Source organism: Cnephaeus nilssonii (genome assembly GCF_951640355.1).
Source record: "Cnephaeus nilssonii genome assembly, chromosome: 5".
NCBI lineage: Eukaryota > Metazoa > Chordata > Mammalia > Chiroptera > Vespertilionidae > Cnephaeus > Cnephaeus nilssonii.
The window spans coordinates 45,554,225-45,576,426 of NC_137076.1; the positions used below are offsets into that span (position 1 = coordinate 45,554,225).

The 22,202-nt window shown below is 38.5% G+C and overlaps 1 protein-coding gene across 11 annotated transcripts in view; it reads left to right on the plus strand.

Annotated features, from left to right (window-relative positions):
* The window catches only part of RAPGEF2 (Rap guanine nucleotide exchange factor 2), a 245,429-nt gene that overhangs the window by 220,688 nt on the left and 2,539 nt on the right, over positions 1-22,202 (plus strand). For 5 of the 11 annotated variants that reach the window (XM_079771531.1, XM_079771534.1, XM_079771539.1 and 2 more), the window contains 13 exons: positions 3,693-3,850; positions 4,478-4,718; positions 7,171-7,554; positions 9,279-9,490; positions 9,844-9,967; positions 10,578-10,601; positions 11,629-11,852; positions 13,339-13,536; positions 15,262-15,414; positions 16,272-16,394; positions 17,598-17,823; positions 18,385-18,944; positions 21,447-21,752. In XM_079771531.1, coding sequence (XP_079627657.1) covers positions 3,693-3,850; positions 4,478-4,718; positions 7,171-7,554; positions 9,279-9,490; positions 9,844-9,967; positions 10,578-10,601; positions 11,629-11,852; positions 13,339-13,536; positions 15,262-15,414; positions 16,272-16,394; positions 17,598-17,823; positions 18,385-18,944; positions 21,447-21,752 — 2,933 coding nt within the window. The remainder of the gene's footprint in view (positions 1-3,692; positions 3,851-4,477; positions 4,719-7,170; positions 7,555-9,278; positions 9,491-9,843; positions 9,968-10,577; positions 10,602-11,628; positions 11,853-13,338; positions 13,537-15,261; positions 15,415-16,271; positions 16,395-17,597; positions 17,824-18,384; positions 18,945-21,446; positions 21,753-22,202) is intronic. The other 6 variants (XM_079771537.1, XM_079771533.1, XM_079771532.1 and 3 more) reach the window with 3 other exon arrangements.

A 22,202-nucleotide genomic window follows, 5' to 3' on the forward strand; every position in this document is an offset into this window, starting at 1 on the left:
CTCTACAGTCAGAATGTCAGGTGTATCTTGAATTTCTCAGATCTCTTCTTGGCTGTTTATTCATGCCAGGAGCTCAGACTAGACAAAGTTGTTGGTTTCACTTTTTTTTTTTTTTTTTTTTTTTTTTAGCTTTGCTTGTTTGCTTGGTTATTTCTTTGTTTTAGCTTCTTCTTAGTCTAAGGATGTTTTATATAACTGTTACCATCAGTCAAAAAGTTTTTAATGTTAAATAACATTGGTGCACCAAATTATTTATTATATATTCCTCAAACTATAGTGGTATAAGAGATAACTTAAAAACATGTTCTTTTCTTTCATTTATAATTAAAGGAGCAGTAGTTACAGAGATTTAGGACTATATCAAGCATTTCAACTTGTATTGTCCCCATTGAATTATGATGATTGATGTTTTTGTATCAGCTACAAAAGGCTTCTGTAAAAGAGTCTTAAGGATAAGCAATGAGTAAGATGGTTTTATATATAGACTTGAGAGTGTATTTATATTAAGTTTCCAAGTGGCCGTGGATTAGGTCTGCGTTACAGAAAACAGAAGTCGATTTTGAAAGTGACCCTTCTTGATTAAGCACAGAAAGGCATGCATATAAAGACTAAAAGTATTAATGTTCTGTGAAACATTCAAACCTTCACATTGTTAGTAGGATTATTGGCAGCACAATAATAATAAAAGACCTCAGAGTAATCTTTGACCATGAGTTAAATATGAACCTAAAAAAAAATCAAATGTCAGTGTGACCCTGGCAAGTATTAATAGAAATGTGACATGTAAGAACTGGGATGCAATCCATTCACAGTATAGGATGTTAACAAGGTACACAGTATGAAAGTACTATGTATAATTTTGTTCTCTGTGAACTTAGAAAGGTACTCAAAAGCTAGAGAAGGGGAAAGAAAGACAATAATGAGAGGTATTGAATTTAGAACACTGAGGAAGCATCTTGGTTTGCAGTTTTAAAAAAAGTATGTATCATTTATGTATTTTATTATGTAAAAATTATTTGCTATAATTTATATTGCAATGCAGTAGAAGGAAATAATTAAAAGACTCCGTAAAATGTAGGATCTATATCAGGGGTCCTCAAACTTTTTAAACAGGGGCCAGTTCACTGTCCCTCAGACCGTTGGAGGGCCGGACTATAGTTTAAAAAAAACTATGAACAAATTCCTATGCACACTGCACATATCTTATTTTGAAATAAAAAAAAAAAAAACGGCAAAAACACCTGCATGTGGCCCGTGGGCCATAGTTTGAGGACGCCTGATCTATATATTGGTCTGATAGACTTGAGTTAATACTGGTAACTACTAAAACTTTTCTCTCCTAGAAATCAGCATGTGTTTGCAAAGATTTCTTTGTTTTTTTACAAAGGCACTAAACTAGTCAATTAGAGAAATCTTCTAGATATGTCATTTTGTTTTGTCCCCCCCCCCCTCTCAAACATTATAAATATTATGGAAACTAAGATGCTGAATGATGGCAGACTGCCAAGGATAGGCATGAGATTGATGTAAATAGAGGGGAAAGGAAGGGATGAGGCAAGAGGATTGTAGGATTCAGAACTGTATGTCAGGAAAGTAGTGAGATACTGATGAACCCAGAGAAAAGAGGGAGTAAGTCAATAATCTAAAATCAACAAAGGCCAAAAACCAATTTCAGTAACAGTGACAGAGTTGGAATGGTTGAACAATACGAAGATGTGTTCAAAAACATTTCTGAATTGTCTTGAATATAAAGCAGTTTCAATCCTGGAGCATCCCCATGTCTGTGGATAATAGAGATACAGGCAAGAGGAGAGAGTTAGATCATATTAGGTGTTAAAATGCTGAAGGAGACATTTCTTAAGAGGGCATCTCTTCTGGGTGTGCCTGGAGTATACTAATATTTACAGCCATTTGTGCCGGGGTGGCCCAGTCAGCTATATCTTTGGCCTGAGCCCATAGTAGTTATCTCAGCTCATGTATTACATCTAATATTTTTGGCAGTAAAAATTGGCTTGTATGGTTGAATATTAAAACTTGACTAACAATGTAAAAGTTTGGATGTTTCACAGAACATTAACACTTTTAGTCTTTATATGCATGCCTCTATGTGCTTAATAAATAGAAATTTTGGCATGGACTTAACCTATAAATTTGAAAGAACTTACACTAAAATTATCTTTAATTTTTTTTTTCAACAGAAAGCTCTTGTCCTTGCTTATTTACCTTTATAATGTCTATTTTACCAAGGGAGAGGAAAGAAGGGAGGGAGGGAGGGAGGGAGGGAGGGAGGGAGGGAGGGAGGGAGGGAGGGAGGGAGGGAGGGAGGGAGGGAGGGAAGGAAGGAGGGAATGCTACGGGGTATCTTTTTAGCAGAACCATTAAAAATAGTTGGTATTATGGTCAAGCTCTAATGTCTGAAAACCTAACTGACGCTAATTGCCTTAATTTTATTTATGACATTCCAACCTTAATATAATTTTCTTTTTTCTTCTTTCAAGATATTTATAGAAACTAGATAGAGTTCTAACCATTTGCTTGTGATATAGTTGTTTTTTTGTGTGTGTGTGTGCATATTGTTGTATTTTGATGTTTTAAAAACAGTTGACTCTTCAAATCTATAAATATTCTTTATTATTAAATCATGTTTCAAATCTTTGTTTCTAAAGTTGTCCACAGTAGCAGGTATTTTATAAATGGAAATAAATTTGTAGCTATGCATAAGCATTATTTCTCTGGGAACTTAAATGTGTAACTAGAAAATTTGAGTAGAGAATTAAAAGTGAGTCACTGGATTTTCATTGCCTCTTCTTTGATGCCAAGAAATGTCACTCTGCACCGCTGCTTTCTTATGCTCTGTGTGATTAAGAAATAATGTCTGTGTCAGGGTTCATTTACATTTGACTCCGTAGTGATCTCATTTCTCTGAAACACTGAAGAATGAAATTGGGACAGTTTGGATTTTTTCCCCTCTATTCATTTCACTCAGTTTCTTCAGTTCTTAAAGATCAGATTATAAAACAATTTATCATTCTGATGCGGAAGCCATCAGCTGAGTGAGAACTCAGTGTGTTTTTTATATGTTTTTTAATGTACTTTTTAAAAAGTCTGTTTCCGCCCTGACCCTTGTGGCTCCCCGTGTGGCTCAGTTGGTTGAGCATCATCCCTTGCACCAAAAGGTCACCACTGGTTCGGGTCCCGGTCAAGGCACATGCCTGGGTTGTGGGTTTGATCCCAGGTCAGAGTGCAGGCGGGAGGCAACCAATCGATGTTTTTCTCACACAGAGATGTTTCTCTCTCTCCCCACCCTCTCCCTTCCTCTCCCTCCAAAACCAATAAAAACACTTAAAATAATAATAATAAAAAAGTCTGTTTCCATCAGAAACCAGAGCTTATCTTTTCTTGAAAGTATTTCTGTACTGAGAAACTACTATTTGTTATGATTCGTCTTATTTAAAAGACATAGGTTTCAGAGAAACACACTATACACTTAAGAAACAGCAAAACAAATGGAGTTGGATACAGTCTTAAGCAGTAGCTACTTTTGCAGTTCTCAACCAAATTCATCAATATTTTTACATTAACTGCATGTTCTATGAGATGTGATTTACTTACGGTCTGTGTCTGTTATGTCTTGATGAGTTAAACATTCTACCTGGTTGACTGCTTGTTTTCTATTTTTCCTGTGTGTTCAGTGATATTGGGATTGGTCAGTCTCAAGACGACAGCATCGTGGGATTAAGGCAGACAAAGCATATCCCAACCGCATTGCCCGTCAGTGGCACCTTGTCATCCAGCAACCCTGACTTACTGCAGTCACACCATCGCATTTTAGACTTCAGTACTACTCCTGGTGAGCACTGCCCGTGCTGCTTTTGTTTAATTGCAACAATCTCTTTTCTTCTAATGCATTGGTGGTAGCGCTGTACGTATCTCTCTTGGTTTGCCACTGGATTTATCAGATGCTTAGTCAGGGTGCACCTTCGAACAATTGGAACCAGCTCTTTTTTGTTCTTCAGACTACTTTGATACGGCTGTGGGCAAGTTAATCTCTCTGCAATTTGTTTTCTCTTTCCTAAAATGAAGGTGATACATACCATGCAGGCATTACTAGGTCATATGAAGTAAATAGAATACAAGGCCTATTTTAGGTCAGCTTAATAATGAGCTTTTCAGTATATAATACAGATGAATTTTAGATTTAATTTTTTTTTTACTTTTTGCTATGAACTGATGAGTTTGCATTTGTCTGTAGATCATGTGTTTATCTATAGGGGAAAATGCGTCCTTGCAGATTATCAGCATGTGGACTGGTTGCATGTTTGAAGAAGAGTTATAGTAAACGAGAGGGGAAATTTTAGCATTCTCTTTAATAAAGAGGTGTTGTTTTTTTTTTAATTTTTTTTCAGATTACTTCACTTAATTGTATTACCATATATTAACATCCTTTCTATTTACATATGGCTTTTCTGTCCCCCAGACTTGCCAGATCAAGTGTTAAGGGTCTTCAAAGCTGATCAGCAAAGCCGATACATCATGATCAGTAAGGACACCACGGCGAAGGAAGTGGTCATTCAGGCCATCAGGGAGTTCGCTGTGACTGCCACTCCTGATCAATATTCGCTGTGTGAGGTCTCCGTCACACCTGAGGGAGTCATCAAACAGAGAAGGCTTCCAGATCAGCTTTCCAAACTTGCTGATAGAATACAGCTGAGTGGAAGGTATTCAATATCTATATTTTTGGGTTTGTTTACCCGCCCCTTCAAACCCACATCAAAGTCTAAGAGATGTACATTTTCAAAGGGTTTTTAAAATGAGTAAGGACCTCCCAGCCATCTCAGTGGTTGACCGTTGACCTATGAACCAAGGCGGTCACAGTTCAGTTCCGGTCGGGGGGCATGCAGGACGCAGCCAATCAATGATTCTCTCTCTTCACTGATGTTTCTGTTCCTCTCCCCTCTCCCTTCCTCTCTCTGAAATCAATAAAAACATACTTTTTTCAAAAAAAACCTTTCTTTAAAAAAGGGGGAGGGTAAGTATCCATGCAGATTAAGAAGTTTTCCCCCTTCATCGGGAATTGCTTTATCAAAGTAAATGCACATAGTAGAGTTTGACCCTCACAGGGATCTCTGAAGGACTTGTTCAAAGCAAGGGCACTGTGGCCTGCATGTCGTTAACTGTACACCAGTGTGCAGGCAGTAACTTCTGATGCTCGCTCTTTAGGGCCCTGGGCTGGCAGAATGGTAAAGAAAGCCTGATGTAGAGTCACAGATCTCACTTATTCTTGGAAATGCGCGTTCACAAAAATGCTTTCTCATAACATTCTATTGTCATTTGCTCCTGCCTATGTGCCTCTTGTAGGAGTTCATTTATGTAGGCGGAGACATCTATGACAATGTAATTGAATTGGCTCATGCTGTGTATTGTATGTTATACTGTGAAAAACACTTCTTAACTCTGGCACCAAACTTTAGTTGCTGCAAGCTTGGTCCGCTGCTGAATAAGTGCTTATGTAACACATGCAGTTTGCAAGAAAACATTGTACATGATTTTGTCAGTCCTTTGAATGGTATTTCTATTGATAGATATATGTAATTTGTATTCTCAAAGCATAGATTAGTAAAAAGTTGAAAAAGTAGTTAAGTTTTGACTCTCATTTAATGACTAGATTCTGCACTGACTGAAAATTACGTGGTTCCAAAGATCACATTTTTTTCCATGTTACTCACCATATGCAGTGTTTCATTGTACTTGAATTTTTCATGCATCTAAACCCTGATAAGATTCATTCAAAACTCGTTTTCTTGCTGACACCTATAACCTTCCACTTTTCTTCACTTTTACTTCATTGCCAACCCTGCCACTAACAGGTAGTTTCTTTTATTTGGAGGTCGGTTTTTTCTCATTATTATTTCAATGTACGTTGATATATCTATAACCACGATGGAGTGCTACAAATCCCCATTGAGGTGAAGGTTCATGATTCACATTCATTATTCAGGAAAGTTAGAGATGGAGAGATGTCATGGGCTTCATCAGTAGCTAAAATCAGCATGTCAGTGGCCCAGGGTGTGTGTTCTTTGCCATGTTTGCTTGGCAAAATATGCAAAAGACCAGTTTGGCAGAACTCCCTCTGTACTCATTCTGTTGCTTCTTTTATGAAATTGGACTTAGGGAAAGCATCTGTTTAAAAAAAAAAAATCAAACATCTGGATTCTATTTTCAACAAGTTGCTTACAAAGCAAAAGGAGCACTATCTCTGAGTTCCTGTCTCTGCAACCGGTATTAATTAGTCATTGATCTTTGGTAGCCTCTGTTTCCTCATATGAAAAATAGGAGTAATGTCTGCCCTACTTACTGGTAGGGTTTTTGTGAAAATCCGATATTTAACAGTTAAAATCTTGTTTTAGTTTTGTTCTACTCGTTGGATCAAATAGGGGGGAAATAGCTTATAGATTTTTTTTTATTTTTTTTTTTTGGTATTTGAATAACTAAACTGGGATTGATTCAATATGAACCTATCAATAGCCACAGATTCTCTCTGGGAAAGTAGAACCATGACCTGTGTCTGATCTTCCCGCTTCCTCCTTAGAGCCTATTTCTTTATTTAAACTGAAAATTTTAGTTTAATTATTTTCTGTCATTTTTAGCAAAAAAAAAAGTAAAATAATGTAGAAATCAAGGAAGGACAAAAGAAAAAGGAATTACAACTGGTGCACACAAAAGTCCATGTGATTTGTTAATTTTCATCAGTGACTTCTGAATAGGTGGTTCTATGATCTGGTGACTGAGGCAGCAACTACATTCTTTTTTTTTTGTCCTCACCAAGGATATGTTTTTATTGATTTTCAGAGAGAGAGAGAGAGAGAAAGAAACATTGATGTGAGAGAAACCTCGATTGGTTGCCTCCTATATACGCCCAGGCTGCAAACGAACCCACAACTTAGGTATGTACCCTGACCAGCAATCAAACCCACAACCTTTTGGTGTACAGGACGACACTCCAACCAACTGAGCCATCTGGCCAGGGCAGCAGCTACATTCTTATAGTCAAATAATTCTTCCATCATTCGATTCGGTGTTCTTTCAAATGTTCTATAAAAAATAGCAATGTTCTTTTAAGGAATATCATGAGACTGTTGCTTAGGCTTTGAATTCTATGTTTTTTTATAGATATTACTTGAAAAACAACATGGAAACAGAAACCCTTTGTTCAGATGAAGATGCTCAGGAGTTGTTGAGAGAGAGTCAAATTTCCCTACTGCAGCTCAGTACTGTGGAAGTTGCCACACAACTCTCCATGCGAAATTTTGAACTCTTCCGCAACATTGAACCTACTGAATACATAGATGATTTATTTAAACTGAAATCAAAAACCAGCTGTGCCAACCTGAAGAAATTTGAAGAAGTCATTAACCAGGAAACATTTTGGGTAGCGTCTGAAATTCTGAGAGAGACAAACCAGCTGAAGAGGATGAAGATCATTAAGCATTTCATCAAGATAGCACTCCACTGTAGGGAATGCAAGAATTTTAACTCAATGTTTGCAATCATCAGGTAAGAGAACATATTTGTCTTAAGATTCAATTCACTTTGCAGGTTAGAAATATGTATCAAACCAGGAACACCATATAATTTGTCTAAGTGTAGTCATTTTAATTGAATTATACTGAACAATTCTTTTTCTTGGAATCCTGATCCTGATCTTTAATTTTAAAAATCTCCTATATGCTGATTTGGAGCCCAGAAAATTTATATCCACTTTTTTTTTTTTTTTTTTTTTTAGCTCTGTAACCTTGGGAAAATTACTTGAACTTCTCTGAACATCAGTTTATTTCTCTGTAAAATAACAATTTGCTAAAGAGTTATGGAACAGATTAAATGATATACAGTAGTCCCCCTTATCCATGGGGAATACGTTCCAAGACCCCCAGTAGATGCCTGAAACCATAGCTCGTTCCAAACCCTACATATGTTTTTTTCCTGTACATATATACCGATGATAAAGTTTAATTTATAAATTAGGCAAACTAAGAGGTTAACAACAATAACTAATAATAAAATAGGACAATTATAACAGTGCTAGAGGCCCGGTGCACGAATTCGTGCACACATGGGGTCCAGCCGGCCTGCCCTGATGGGAGCTGTTTGGGCAAGGCCTGGGGCGGGGCAGGGACTGCGGGAGGTTGGCCAGCAGACCCCGCCCCCGATCGGGGCTTGGGGGGGCTGACCAGAGGGAGGGTCCGCCCCCCAATCGGGCCGGTTGGCTGGCCACAGTGCACGTCATAGCGACTGGTTGTTCCGGTTCTAGTCATTCCAGTGGTTCCAGCGTTCCAGTCCCTTGGCTTTTATATATATCGATACTGTAATAAAGTTATTGAATAGCTGTGAGGACATTAATAAGTGAAATAAGGGTTACCTAACACAAGCACTTCGATGCTGCAACAGTTGATCTGATAACCCGGAGGGCTGCTAAGTGATTAGCAGGCAAGGGGCGTATACAACATGGCAGGCTGGACAAAGGGATGATTCACATTCCAAAGAGACAGAGCCGGAATTCATCAGATTTTATTATGCTGCTCAGAACAGGGTGCAATTTAAAACTTATTAATTGTTTATTTCTTGGATTATTTCATTGAGTATTTTTGTACTGTAGTTAGCCACAGGTAACTGAAACCATGGAAAGCAAAACAGTGGGTAAGGGGTGGACTGCTGTAATGTATGTGGAATTCCATCAGCCAGCACAATGAAGATGCCCAGGAAATGTTCATTATTTTTCCCTTTTGATTGCTTAGATTGAGGCTGGAGGAAACTAGAAGCTGAAGCAGTTTATATTGATGTTGATGGTGATTATTAAATTAGTCATTTTCTCTGTCTAGGAGTTTGATCATATTCTCATTATTATTATGGCTTTTGTTTTACTTTATTACTGTTAAGATGTTTGGCCAGTCTGTTATGTGCCAAGCACTGCTCTATGTATAGAGATAAACAAGGAAACAAAATTCTGTCCTCATGATACTTTCATTTTAGTGGTTTTGCTCATAGTAAACGGATCAGGAGGGTACAAAGGGAAGAAGAGTAAAACAAAATCCCCTGATGCTTCCATCTTCCATTCTCATCACCTGGAGTTAGTAATAGTTTCTTATGAGTTTTTCTGTAAATTGTTATCTAGGATACACACAAAGGTGCTATATGCTAATCAACAATGCACTGTTTCACTTCCTTCATTTCATAAGGATGAGTCATTTAATTTTCTACCACTTTTCCTTTTTCCCTCTTAGTGGCCTAAACCTGGCACCAGTAGCAAGACTGCGAACCACCTGGGAAAAACTTCCCAATAAGTATGAAAAGCTATTTCAGGATCTCCAAGACCTATTCGATCCTTCCAGAAACATGGCAAAATATCGCAATGTCCTCAATAGTCAAAACCTACAACCTCCCATAATCCCTCTATTCCCAGTTATCAAGAAGGATCTCACGTTTCTTCATGAAGGTAAATGCAAAGTAGAGGATTTCTTCCTTCACTTGTGGAAGCATAGAATAAACGTCAGGGATTAAGAAGTACAAACTGGTGGCTACAAAATAGCCAAGGGGATGTTAGTACAGCCTAGGGATTGTAGTCAGTAATATTGTAGCATATGTCTGTGGTGCCAAATGGGCACTAAAGTTCTCGGGAGGATCACTTTTTAAATCTATAATCGTCTAACCACTACGCTGTATACCTGAAACTATAATAAAATAATATTGAATGTCAACTGTAATTGAAAAATATAATTTAGGAAATAGAATTGTTTTAAAAAGGGAATAAATGCCAGTGATTCCCTTTTTCTCCTTTGCCAATTGTAGGAAATGACTCAAAAGTCGATGGACTGGTTAATTTTGAGAAACTAAGGATGATTGCAAAAGAAATTCGTCATGTTGGCCGAATGGCTTCGGTTAACATGGACCCTGCCCTCATGTTCAGGACTCGGTGAGTATGTCAACTTCAGTGGCACGTGTGGGATTAGAGAAGGTTGAGTTTAGCTAATAAATGAGGGAAATTTGAATTATTTATATTTGTAGCTTGGCAGAAATTCTCTTAGGTCATGCAAAGAATCTCCACTGAGCTCTAATGTGGAATAAATATCTTATTCTGTATCAAGAGTATAAACAGTTTGTCCTTCAAACATTTTTCATCTAATATGAGGCACAATTATTTGTTCCTTATTTTTCAGAACAATTACTTGTAGAGATAAATTTCATAATTGGTAGTATGAACTAAAATATGTAAAGAACCCAAACAGCATTATTTCAATATGCACACGATGGATTTAGCTGTCAGCATAGTAAAAAATGATTAATCCTATGAAAGAGAGAACAGGAGTCAGTCTCCTTTTAAAACAAAAAATTTAAATACATGTGTCTTTTGAGCCACATAAATATTTCTGGTCAAGCTGTGTGTGTGAGGTGATTATGCAGTTTAATGTTTGTGGGCTTCTTATACTGCTTATTCAGAAGTCTAGTCCTTTCTTTCTGAGCTTGTGATCTTTCTGTCTCTCTTTCTACACCCATGCTTCAATCTCCATGGCTCTCACTTACAGGAAGAAGAAATGGAGGAGTCTGGGGTAAGTGGTGGAGACTTGCATACCCACACCCAGTTCTTATTCTGCTCATTGCATTGTTTTCTTACCTGCTGTATTTCCTGATGCTTTGCATTTTTGCATTTTTTTCTTAACCCTCTTGCTCTAGCCGCATTTCAGTTGGCAAACTGATTTCCAGTTTAATCTGTTGGGGCTTTTGCTTTTGAGGTCATGATCCATGAGAGCTGTGAAATGATTGATGATTGTTCCGGGGACTGTAGGTCAGACATACTTGGAAGCTTTCAGAAAGATTTTACATTAATATAATTTCAGTGTTTTGAAATAGGAAAAGCCTAAAGTGGGAAGGGGGGTGGAGGGAATGTGAGATGGAAAAATTGTGCAATTTTAATTCCATTGCACCGATACTTGAGAAGTAAATATATGTAATATAAACGCTGCCCCTAGGTGTTAAAACTAAATTTTTTACAGCTCAACTAACTACTGTTTTCATTCTATAAACCAACTCTTTTGAAAAATAATTCTTAACAATTCATGTGCTAGTTTCTGTACATATGTTTACATTTGCATGACCATTTTATTAACAATTTGACCATATTACTTTAGAAACTCACTACATTTAACCCAAGGAATAAGAAAATAATTGTAAACATTTAGCTAATTTTTTAAAATCTATGTAAAACATCCTCTTTAGGAGAAATAAATTTAATGTAAATCCCAATTATAGCTGTGTTCTTGCATGAGCTTTTACATATAATTATATTATTATTATTTGCTGGCTTCTATGAGAGGACTGCCTTGAATGAAAAGTAGAATTTCCTAGTTGGCACAGAACAGTCACCAAACCATATATATGTATGTGTGCAGGATTCTTTTTTAACTTTAAAAAAAATGTAATTCCTATTATTCTATATTCCTTTGTAACAGCTTACTTACCAGAATAAAGCATGTGACCTTTTGAACATAGAGTATTTTTCTAAGTCTTGGCACGTTTCAAAGAGATAAAGTAATCCCATGCTAGAGTGAGCTGCATATCTACCTTTTCATCTTCCAGGTCCCTCAGCCAGGGTAGTACAAACGCAACGGTGCTAGACGTTGCTCAGACAGGTGGGCATAAAAAGCGGGTACGTCGTAGTTCCTTTCTCAATGCCAAAAAGCTTTACGAAGATGCCCAAATGGCTCGAAAAGTGAAGCAGTACCTGTCCAATTTGGAGCTAGAAATGGATGAGGAGAGTCTTCAGACGTTATCCCTGCAGTGTGAGCCAGCAACCAACACATGTGAGTGTTCCCTTCAAGTGGCTGTGGGATCTGGGGGGATGCAGGCGTGTTTCCTGTGCTATGGTCCAGGTGGTGACAGAGTAGGGCTTAATGCACTGGGGGAAGTAGCACCCTGGACACCTTAAATGCTACTCTTGATTACCATGCAGCGCTGCCCTAGGCTAGGCCTCATGTTCAACTGGGTTAATGTGGGGAGGATGACACCGGAGACTTATTTAGGGTGCCTGTTGTGTTGGTTTCATCCCAACACAGCCAGTATGCAGGCAGGGGCCGCGTGTGTGATGTGCCTCCCATTTGCATCCCTTATATTCTCACATAGATACCTCCAAAGTGAAGGACAACCTGAGAGGGGTGAGGGCCCCACCAGGTCAGAGCAGGGCCCAACTAGGTATGCTGGCTGCCCTTTGTCCCCTCAGCCCAGAAAGAACCGGGCATTACGTTCAGCTACCACGGAAAGCAGTAATTCTGCTAATTCTGCTACACAGCGAAGCACAGCTCAGACTAATGTGAGGCGTCCCAGCTGTTAAAAACCTGGCCAGGCTAGAAACGGGGGCACTTTGCTCTTCATTTGCATCTGAATCTGTAAGACAGAGGCATTTTCTATTTAGGATATGGCTGGGTCTTGTATGGGCAAGTTTGAAAGCACCTTCTGTAGAATATAAATGTTATATTTATATTGAGAAAACTCAAGTTCTTAGCTTTACCCCTAACATTATAGAAGCTCTGTGCGTCATGATGAAGCGCTTGTCCTCTGAGGTCAGATGAGTCTGAGTTCACGTCCTGTTCCTCGGCCCAGCAAGGTCACCTTAGGCAAGCTACTTGAGCTCCCTAGTCCTTAGCTCCCTTATGTGTACATTGCAGGAAGTATGCATATGTAATTGAGTTGGTTTTAATATTAACATGATACATACAGCATTTAATTGCCCTAATAAATTGGTTTGCTTTCTATCTGTTATGGAATTATACACTTAGTATAACACTCAAGCAGTATCGGCTGCTCTTAGTTGACATAACTCTACCCCTTAGAAGAAAGAATTTGATAGTAAGAAGATATATTTATTAAGTAAAAACTAAGCTTATATATGCCAAAGGCTTTCGGACACCATTTTAGAAAAATAATTTCTATCAGTTTTCCTGTCGTGGTTTCTATGATATACTTGTGTTATTTTATATGCACACACACGATGTGTTAAGCTATCCATATTTTTCTATTTTTATTTTTAATGTTGTCTTTAATAGTATAATCACCTTTGTGATAGCTAGTTTCTTAAGGTAAATACCTTTGTCCCTGTCATGCCTTTAATACTTTCTATAACTAGGGTTCTTCCCCTACCCCCTTTCTGTCCTTTGTGTAGGCAACAGGAAAAAAAGATAACGTTTTACTATTCTCCCTGCGGAAAATGCTCATGCAGTTCTAAAATTATCTTGTATGTAGCTATTAACTTCTTACATTTCTTGTTCTATTTTCAAACCAAACAATTATCAGTGCCTAAGAATCCTGGTGACAAGAAGCCTGTCAAAACTGAGACCTCCCCAGTGGCTCCGAGGGCAGGGTCACAGCAGAAAGCACAGCCGCAGCCCCAGCAGCCGCAGCCACCACATAAAGTCAACCAAGGACTGCAGGTTCCCGTGTCCCTTTATCCTTCCCGAAAGAAAGTGCCCGTCAAGGATCTCCCCCCCTTCGGTAGGTGATAAACTCATGTCCCCTTGCGGTGCTACTCACTGTCACGTTTTTTCAGGTTAGGGGGAAATGCTTGTCTTGGATCACTTTGTCTAATACTCTTGAGTCTCCCCCTGATTATTATCTCTTAATAAAGCATTGGTGTTTAGCCAAAACCGGTTTGGCTCAGTGGACAGAGCGTCGGCCTGCGGACTGAAGGGTCCCAGGTTCGATTCCGGTCAAGGGCATGTACCTTGGTTGCGGGCACATCCCCAGTAGGGGGTGTGCAGTAGGCAGCTGATCGATGTTTCTCTCTCATCGATGTTTCTGGCTCTCTGTCCCTCTCCCTTCCTCTCTGTAAAAAATCAATAAAATAAAAAAAATAAAAAGCATTGGTGTTTAGTAGGTTAAACTTGGAGTCAGTGGGAGGTACTGATTTTACAGAGTATCTCATTTAATCGTGCTCTTCACTCAGGAGGGTGTCCTTTGCTCATGGTGTCTACTCAGCAAGCTCAAAAATATCTCCATACAGCCAAATTATTTTATGACTAAATATATGAATGAAAGAAAACAATGTTAATAAAAGGAATTTTTTTTTTCCAAAAAAAAAGGATAGCACCCAGCCTGTATGGCTCAGCGGTTGAGTATCGACCCAGGAACCAAAAAGTCACTGTTCAGTTCCTGGTCAGGGCACATGCCCAGGTTGCAGGCTTGATACCCAGTGTGGGACATGCAGGAAGCTGCTGATCAATGAGTCTCTTGCATCATTTATATGCCTATCTCCCTCTCCCTTCAATAAAAATCAATAAAAATAGATATTTTTTAAAAATCTTGCTTTCAAGGTGATTTTTTAAAAGATTGTATTAAAACAACATCAAACACATGAGTTAAAATGAAGGATTAGATCTTTGTTAAATTTCATTGCTTCTTTTTTAATGAATTCTGTTAAGAACATTAAAACTAGCATTTTAGTTTCAGTATATAATGCTTTCCCAAATATCTTTTTGTTGTTCAAAGTAAGGTAATTGAGAATGCCTCATAATATTTACTTCGTAAAACATTTTAATGTGACTCTATTTCTAAATTTTTTCCTTTCTTTAAATCACCTTATATTGGCATATATTACCCTTTTTTCCCCACCAACCCTCATTTTACTTGCTCACACTTGACAGTAGATCACTCCCTTCTGACTGACTGTCAACCTTCCTCTATGGTCTTTTACCTACTTTTTTGGGTTGTCTTCTCCATTCTCTTTCATCTATTTACTTGAGCAAATATTAACTGAATGGAATTCCTTAGAGCTATTTTATTTGCTTTTCTTACTGCTTCCTTTTAGCTCTTGACTCTTGACTTTTCTCCCATCATTCCACTTCACTGAGCTCTGACATATCCAATAACATCAAAATACCTGTCTCCAGCTCACACCTGACTTCTTAGTATTAAATATTCTTTTTTTTATTGTCTAACATATTGTTGAATAACGATGGTGATTGCATTAAGATTTAGACCCAAAAACAGTCCATCTCTAGACTCTGGCAGATGTCAATCAGAAACCAAACGAGGGCTACCTTATGCCTTCTATAAGCTTGCTGTCTATACTGTGAAGAGTACAAAGACCATTGAAATTGTGAATAGCTTGAATCTAAATGTAATATTAAATCTTAACACAGAAAAAGTTTTTTAGTTATTAATGTTATTTCTTTTCAGTCTTGAAAATACATATTTGTTTGTTTGATTTTTCTCTTAAAGGCATAAACTCTCCACAAGCTTTAAAGAAAATACTTTCTTTGTCTGAAGAAGGAAGTCTGGAACGACACAAGAAACAAGCAGAAGATACGATATCAAATGCATCTTCACAGCTTTCTTCTCCTCCCACTTCTCCACAAAGTTCTCCAAGGAAAGGTAGATTAAATTACTTCTTATTTCCTTTATAGCAATCTATACATTTCAGCTCTAATAGATTTCAGAGTTATATATTAGGTCATTTTTTACATTGTAGAGTCATCTAAAATGATCTAATATATAACAACCAATGGGTTTTTTCTTCTCAGTTTACAAATTTGGAAGACTTCTTGGTATGTTTACTCTTATAGTAAGTAGCGTTAAACTTACACTAGTAACTACATAAAGCCTTCAGAAAATAAATTTAAATTTTTTCTTGGCTGTGATTGTGGAAATAATTCTTTTTATACTAAAAGTTGTTCTAACTTAAATATGATTATATAACAATTACAGAGTAGAAAGCTTTAAAAACATAAGAAAAACTAATACCTTCCTGATTTATTTTTTCATTGTATTAACACGGGTCTTGATTACCTACTTTGTTGCTACCTCTTTTTATTTTTAAAAAGATTAGCTTTTAGGCAGTCAGTCTCTTCTTAAGTCGATGCTTTCTTATATTAGAATAATAGATCTGCCGCAAAAGCCCCCAGGTTACTTTCTCTCTACTTTTTTTTTTCCTTCTCGTATGTATCAAAACTCACACTGAACAATGAATTCTGGGTTGCAAAAGAGGCTCTATTTTTAGCAATTGTCTACCCTTTCATTGAATGGGTATAAACTAGTAGTAAATGGCTAAGAGAGTTTTCCCTAGAAGGAGACCAAGAAGATTAATAAATTGTGAGATTTCACTGACTTGACCAATACCTCTTCTGCTTTACTTTATAGATATTTCAGACATCTGTGCATTTTGTGTGGGCATCAGCCTCTGCTGTTCTTGTTAAACGGATCTCTGAATTCTTTTCTCGTCCCGTTGTCAGGTGGCAGTGGCAATCAGCTGAGATCTTTTGGCTCCGGGCAGTTGGACTTAACCAGTTCCTCCTCTTCTCTTGGAAGTGAGAACAGTAACAAGAATAACAATGCACCACGGACCTATGGGATAGGTGGGGTTTATAGAACCAAAGACGGGTGGGAAAGAGGAGTCATCTCAGTAAAGGAAAATGGGAGCATTCCTCTAAATGTCAAGCGCTCCAGCTGAGGGATTATTTTCTAGAGATTTTTTTTTTTTTTTTAAGCAGACTGTTTAGGGAAGGTTTTAGGTCTTGTCTGTCAGCACTTTAGTGTGGTTTATAAAAAGACATTTCCTAGATGAACACATTAAATCTTATCAAGACCTGTGCAACCTTTAAAAAATAAATCAGGAATTAACAAGTTACTCAAAGGATGGGGAAGTACTATTTAGAGAATAAATGAGCAACATTGAGGTGCCCTAGATTTTAACTTTTTTATCAGGTAAGTGGCATTGAAAAATGGCATTGCATACATAAGATCATGTAAAGTCAATATTTTAAGTAATATGAGATCCTTAGTGATGTTGTAAAAGAAAGGAGTACTGAGAAAGAAGATTTGGGTTTGTTTGTTTTTTATTAAAAATATCATCAAGATACTTTTTGTAACTTTCAAAATTATTTTTAGCAACAAAGGGAAGTTAAGGGTTGTTCAGGTCAAAAAACAGACATCTGTTTAGACATTTTAAAGTGATGGTCTAGGGAGAAAATGGAGATTTGTACATTACATCTTCTAAAACTACTGGCTTTTATGCGATTTGTCCAATATATTGTTAATCTTAAAAAACCAAATGACAGAAACCCAAAGATTTTTTTCAGGTTTTATTGCTTTTTCTTATTTACCAGCTTAAAATTATAAATATTTCCTGTTGAATTATTCTATGCCATAAAGTTCTAAAAATTGGAAACAAGATTACTGACTTTGCAGTTTGCAAAAAATATACTTTAAAATCTGATCATGGTTATTCTTCATGGTCTTTTATATAGACTAACAATAGTTGAACTTGTATTTAAGGGAGCTAAGAATAGTTGATCAGCACCATGATTTCTGCATTACTTCCTGGCTCATATAGCAGTATTTTCTTTTTTCCTCTCTAAACTTTCAGTAAGCAAGTCAAGCTTTATTTGAGTTTAAATTGACTTTGTCTTAGTCACCTGTTCTCCAAGTAAAATGCATTTTTCCCCACTCTAGTGGTGATAGCTTTGGCTTGCATTTGGTATTTGCTTCTCTTTGGAAGACTTCAGATTTATGCTGTAAACCTATAGCGTCTAATTACTGTGGTTGTATTTCCCCTGCAGGCTATACTCTGGCTCCCAGTGGTACTGTGGATAATTTTTCAGATTCTGGTCACAGTGAGATTTCTTCACGATCCAGTATTGTCAGCAATTCTTCCTTTGACTCGGTGCCCGTCTCGCTGCATGATGAGAGGCGCCAGAGGCATTCTGTCAGCATCGTGGAAACAAACCTAGGCGTGGGCAGGATGGAGAGGAGGACCATGATTGAGCCCGATCAATACAGCTTAGGGTAGACGCCTTTTCTTCAGTGTTCCTTTACATCCTGTCTTTCATCTTTTAAAAACAAGTCCTTTTTCTAGATGTGTATTTCCATTTGTTTTGCATAATGCCTAAGAACTTTTCTCCCATCCCAGTTACTAATTTTCACAGTATCTGGATTAGTAAGTACCATGTTATTTCTGCTGTGCTTTTCAGAGTTAGCTTTATTCTTATTGGAACATAGTGGTTCTGTGCTGAAGGCAGAGGGTGACTTTCCGATGTATCTCAATTCTTTTGTAGGAGCTTTCCTCTTGATATAATCAGATTATATTGAGCCTTTTGAGGAATATGTTCCTTTATTATAAGCAAGTACTTGCTCTTTCCCGCTATATTTATTTGATGGTGATGACAAGGTGAGAAAATTGGGCATGGCAGAAATGTCCCCATTATAGTGCATAGCAATTCAGTGGTGCTTTCATCTTCTGCCTGGGATGAAAGAAAGCCCCTTTCTAGGAAAAGGTATTTTGGTCTTATCATAGATGTATCAGTTAACAGTCTTGCTTTTGCTTTCTCGTGTCTTTTGACCACTTAGGTCCTACGCACCAATGTCTGAGAGTCGGGGCTTATATGCCACAGCAACAGTAATTTCTTCTCCAAGCACAGAGGAGCTTTCCCAAGACCAGGGGGATCGCGCTTCACTCGATGCTGCCGACAGTGGCCGTGGGAGCTGGACCTCATGCTCAAGTGGTTCCCATGATAATATCCAGACCATCCAGCACCAGAGAAGCTGGGAAACGCTTCCGTTCGGGCACACTCACTTCGATTATTCAGGGGATCCTGCAGGTATCTGGGCCTCAAGCAGCCATATGGACCAAATGATGTTTTCTGATCATAGCACAAAGTATAACCGGCAGAATCAAAGTAGAGAGAGTCTTGAACAAGCCCAATCCCGGGCAAGCTGGGCCTCTTCCACGGGCTACTGGGGAGAAGACTCAGAAGGGGACACAGGCACAATAAAGCGGAGGGGTGGCAAAGATGTCTCCATTGAAGCTGAGAGCAGCAGCATGCCGCCTGTGACCACGGAAGAAACCAAGCCTGTCCCCATGCCTGCCCACATAGCTGTGACACCAACTACTGCAAAGGGACTTATTGGTAAGCTTATTGGGGAGCTTGTCCTGTCTGGATCGTGGCTTTAATCTAACTTATTTCAAAAGTAAAATCGTGTTTGTGGTTCTTTTCCTTATTTTCCTCATTGCTGTATAGGGGTTGAAATGAATAGTGGTTAAGAGCGTAGGTCCTGTGGTCGGGTACATATCTGTATTTTCTAGCACAGTGTACAATCAGTCCTTGGCTAACAAAATCTGTAGGTTATCGTATGGTTATATTCTGGTCTCATATTGATCTTTTTATCTGAAAATTATCAAGAAGGATGGCCATTCTCTGTAGAGGAAGAATTTTTATTTAATTGAAGCTTTTAAATATTTTATTATTCTGTTTTGTTCCCTTGAATTGTAATTAAAACTTTATACTTTGCATATTTAGAAATCTTCTATTGATTTTGTTATGCAGACAAATGGTTTCTGTGCTAAACAAATTCTCCCTGTGCTTTATGGAACCAAGGAAAGGGTGCTAAGAGATAACGTAATGAGGAAGAGCTTAGGAGTCAGGCGGATTGGGGTTGGAATCACTGTTTTGCTCCTTTTCTAGCTTTGTGGCATTGGGCGACGCACTGGACTCTGTCTGTTTCCTCATCTGTAAAATGAGTTTAGTAATTTCTACGAATACAGTTGGTGTGAGGATTAAAGGAATTCTCTGTGAAGCACTTAGAACAGCTCCCAGATAATAATTGATAAATGCATGGAAGATGCTGTTGTTTTGCTATTGCTATTTCTTTTGTGAAGTTGTATCCGGATGAATTTTTCTGTGGCATATTTAATGTCTATAGAATTGAAGTGTAAAAACACATTATAGACTATAGAATGAGAGCCCAGCCATTGCTGCTTAGTGGTTGTGCATTGGCCCATGCACCAGTAGGTTGCCATTTCGACTCCTGGTCAGGACACATGCCTGGGATGCGGGCTCCATCGCCTGTGGAGGGGTGGTGTGCAGGAGGCAGCCAGTTGATGTTTTTCTGTCATTGATGTTTCTATATCCCTCTCCTTCCCTCTCTCTGAAACCAATAAAAACATATGTTTTTTTAAAAAAAAAAAAAGAATATAGAGTGAGAAATTCTGGAGTGTAATCATTACAGACATCATTTTTATTTGTTGGGAAATTGTAATTATTTATCATGTAAATAGTCATGAGGAGATGTCAAACTTAATATCCTTTCCAGATGAATAAGGAGATAACTATTAATACCTATTCTTAGGTTGCAAATTTTAAAGCACTTTCTTTTAATAAATTAATACTCAGACTTATTGATGCAAAGGAAAGAAGAATGTTTTAGTTCCTAACAGTTGAGCCTAGAAAGTTCAAGAAAATAAACCTTTGCCTGGCTGGTGTTGCTCAGTGGTTGAGCATTGACCTATGAACTAGGGGGCCACAGTTGGATTCCCAGTTAGGGCACTTGGCCAGGGTGCTGGCTCGATCCCCTGTGAGTGGCATGCAAGAGGCAGCTGATCAATGATTCTCTCTCATCATTGATGCTTCTGTCTCTCGCTCCCTTTTCGTTCCTCTTTGAAATCAATAAAAATAAAATTTTCAATGGAAAATAAAACTTTGATTTTACTTGCCTTTACAGATTTCTTGTTCTAGGTTATGAACATTAATAATATTAATAATAGGGTTTTAAGAGGAATACATACCTTACACATAGTTTTAGCGTTTTTAAATTTGCATCATTTTTGGTGCCACTTTCCCAATTTTTTTTTTAAAGCAAAGAACTTTTTTTTTTTTTAATTGACCATTAGCATTTCTAAGTCGAAGAAGCTGATCTGACAGTTGTCGAGAGCAGTGGCCCTGGTTCAACAGGTAGATGTAGCTGCCAAGCGACACTGGGTTTTGCTTTGAGAGATGCTTCTAAGTGCCCGTAGCTCCTGGCTGCCACTGCTGACCAACTAGATGAGTGTAAAATAAGCGTGATGGGACTCTAGTTAGAAAAGCATTTAAATTCACTGTGTTTCAAAGTGGGCCCAAGACCTGAAGTAATGTGGAATTGATGCTCTGCCTGAGGAGGAAAATGCCCGGCAGAGAGGGTTTGCCTGGGGTAGGGAGAGAGGAAGGAACTTGCACCAGGCACGGTGTGCCAACATGTTGCAGGCATAGTACTGGGTACCTTTTATGTTCTCTCCTTGCTTCATCTCCACAGTAAACCCAAGTGTTAGGTGTTAATCTTATTATTCTTTTATAGTTTAGACAAGTTTTGAAGCAGTTCATTTAAAGTTAAAGGAACTGAACCTGCCTAGTAGCTTCTCTCACCCATTATTTGGCCACACAGAGATAACCATTGTGAATGTTTGGTTTAGTCAACATCCATTCCCCTGCCTCCCATGTCCCCCACCTCTATATCTGTCTCATATCACACAGAATCACATTTGCTGTTGTAGTGTGTGTGTGCTCTTAATAATTATTTTATCGGTTTTTATGGGCATTGGTGCATGAAGTATTCTTCCACAGCACTTTTTAATGGCTGGTGCCTTGTCTTCACTACAGCGCGGAAGGAGGGCAGGTATCGAGAGCCCCCGCCCACTCCTCCAGGCTACATCGGGATCCCCATCACTGACTTCCCAGAAGGGCATTCCCATCCGACCAGGAAACCTCCAGACTACAACGTGGCGCTTCAGAGATCTCGGATGGTCGCCCGCCCCTCGGAGGCAGCCGGGCCCTCCCCCGCCCCGCAGCCACAGGCGCATCCCGGGGCTGGCAGGCCCGTGAACAAGCCGCAGTGGCATAAACCCAATGAGTGCGACCCGCGCCTCGCCCCCTATCAGTCTCAAGGGTTTTCTACCGAGGAGGACGGTACATACTCATTCTTAAAACCGTAAAGTTAGATGTGTTCGCTTGTGTTGCCTGTAAGCTTGCCAAGGCATTTGTGCTTTCTTAACACTGTGATCACTTGTGTCTTCAGCCATAGCCTGCACATTTTATAGTGAAGAGTTCCAAACTTAGGGTTAAGCTTTTGACCACTCTGTGTGTGTGTGTGTGTTTTCTAAAGGGCTCAAGAAATACCAAAGATAGCAGAATTTGGTCAATTGAATAAAGTGTGTACATGGCTGCGTTTTTCTCCTAATTCTCAGTGTTCTGTGGAAAGATTGTACTTGGACTTTTAATGAGTTCTAAATGACAGTCTGAGAAATACAATTCTCTATACCTCTTTTGCCTGCCTTCTACAATCCTTCCTCTAGCTATATTGAGGAGGAGGAGGGAGATCACGCACCCGATCTCCTTTCTTTTTTTAAGTTTTGATTT